This window comes from Eimeria maxima, genomic scaffold (assembly GCF_000499605.1).
Source record: "Eimeria maxima Weybridge genomic scaffold, Emw_scaff94, whole genome shotgun sequence".
In the NCBI taxonomy this organism is placed as follows: domain Eukaryota; phylum Apicomplexa; class Conoidasida; order Eucoccidiorida; family Eimeriidae; genus Eimeria; species Eimeria maxima.
Window position 1 is genome coordinate 2,501 of NW_013564037.1, and position 1,875 is coordinate 4,375.

The 1,875-nt window shown below is 48.4% G+C and overlaps 1 protein-coding gene across 1 annotated transcript in view; it reads right to left on the reverse strand.

The window, feature by feature from the left end:
* EMWEY_00012840 (zinc carboxypeptidase, putative) overlaps positions 1-1,875 on the reverse strand; it is a gene marked incomplete at both ends in the record, with an annotated part of 7,932 nt that overhangs the window by 1,320 nt on the left and 4,737 nt on the right. Inside the window, 2 exons of the mRNA XM_013479155.1 lie at positions 736-1,567; positions 1,710-1,840. Of these exons, the coding sequence (XP_013334609.1) occupies positions 736-1,567; positions 1,710-1,840 (963 nt within the window). The remainder of the gene's footprint in view (positions 1-735; positions 1,568-1,709; positions 1,841-1,875) is intronic.

The following is a 1,875-nucleotide window of genomic DNA, read 5'->3' on the forward strand; positions in this document are numbered from 1 at the left end:
GTTTAGGAATTAGGGTTTAGGGTTTACCTGTATAAGTAGAGATGCATTAGTTTGGGGTTTAGTGATGAATTGTCCTTCGATGTTTGTTTGTCCTTTGTGGGGTTTTAGCCATAAAGAAGAAATATCTAGTAATCCCTGCAGCAGCAGCACTACTTGCTGCTGCTGCTGCTCCTGCTGCTCCTCCTCCTCCTGCTGGTCCTGCTGCTGTTGCTGCTGCTGCTGTGCTGCTGTAGGGTTTGGCGTTAGCAGCATCTTTCTATGTACAGCAACAGATGCACCGCTTCCTACCATGGCAGCAGCAGCAGCAGCAGCAGTTGCTGCTGCTGCTGCTGGTTGTTGTGTGTCTGCAGCAGCAACCTGCTGCAGCAGACAACGGAATGTTCTTACATAAGGAAAGAACAAATAAGGATTTAAATAACTTATTCTTCTTGTTGCTGTTGCTGTTGCTGCTGCTGCTGCTGCTGCTGCATTTATATATGCATTATAATCCTCATTGAGGTGTACGTACACCTGAGGAGAATGTTGTATTGCTGCTAATGGTGTTGCTGCTGTTATAGATACCTCATTTGTTCCTCCTGCTGCTGCTGCTGCTGCTGCTGCTGCTGCAGCTGCATAGGATGTAGCTGGGATTCCTGCTGCTCTTGCTGCTACTGCAGCAGCAGCAGCAGCAGCAGGTACCCAAGAAACAAGGAAGGTTTGCCCTAATATACGAGAGACACAAACCCCTAATCTTACCCTTACTTCCCTATCTACCTGCAGCAGCACTCTGCTGAGGGCTCTCTTCTGCCTCCGCTGCTGCTGCTGCTGCTGCTGCTGCTGCAGTAGTTGTTCCCGTCTTCGCTGCTGCTGCTGCATCTCTACACCCTTAGGACCGGTTGCAAGAGTAGTAACATGAATAAGATTATTATTGTTCTTGCTGCTACCGCTCTTGCTGCTGCTGCCGCTGCTGCTGCTGCTGCTGCTGCTGCTGTATTGAGGATCGTGCCTCTGTATATAAATACTAAGGAATCCCTCAGGCAAGAAGGATAGACCAGGATGAATAGACAGCAGCACATCTGCTGCTGGCTTAGTAGGACTAGGTAGGGGCTGATAGCCTAGCTGCTCCCATTCGTGCTGCTGCTGCATCTGTTGCTGCTGCTGCTGCAGTTGCTTCCATGGCAGCAGCATACGTGTATAAGGATTAAAGAATACTGGATCCTCATTAAGATAACCAGATACTGTTAAGGACAGCAGCAACTCTTGCTGCTGCTGCTGCTGCTGCCCTTCATCTCCTGCTGCTGCTGCTGCTGCTGATTGTTCTTGCTTTGACGATTCAGTAGGTAGTGCTGCTCCTCCGCTTGCTTCTGCTGCTCTTGCTGCTGCTGCTCCTGCTTTAGCTGTTGTGATTTCTCCTGTTGCTGTTGCTGCTGCTGCTTCTGCATCTTCTGCTGCTGCTGCTGCTGCTGCTGCAGTAGGCAGCAGCAGCTTAACAGCAGCAAATGCCTCAATTGCATCATCACGTATTTGTAGAGGAAAACCAACAGGAGTTAAGTTGCCAGGAAACGCAGGAGAACGAACAGGGAATATCCTATATATATATACACACACAATTAGGGTTTAGGGTTTAGGGTTTAGGGTTTAGGATGCGGAGCAACAGCAGCCAGCATCAACAGCAGCAACAGTAGGAGCAACAGCAACAGCAATAGCAGCAGCAGCAGCAGCAGACTAACCATTGTCTGCCTCCTTTTAGTACAGCAGCTCCTTTAGGGGGTTTATGCGGATTGTTTTCTTTGCGACTCTTTGTTAGCCAAGATTGAGGAGGAAGAGGAGGATCCGCATTAGGCAACTTTTGGGTCCATTCCTGCAAAAAAAAAAAAAAAAAAAAAAAAAAAAAAA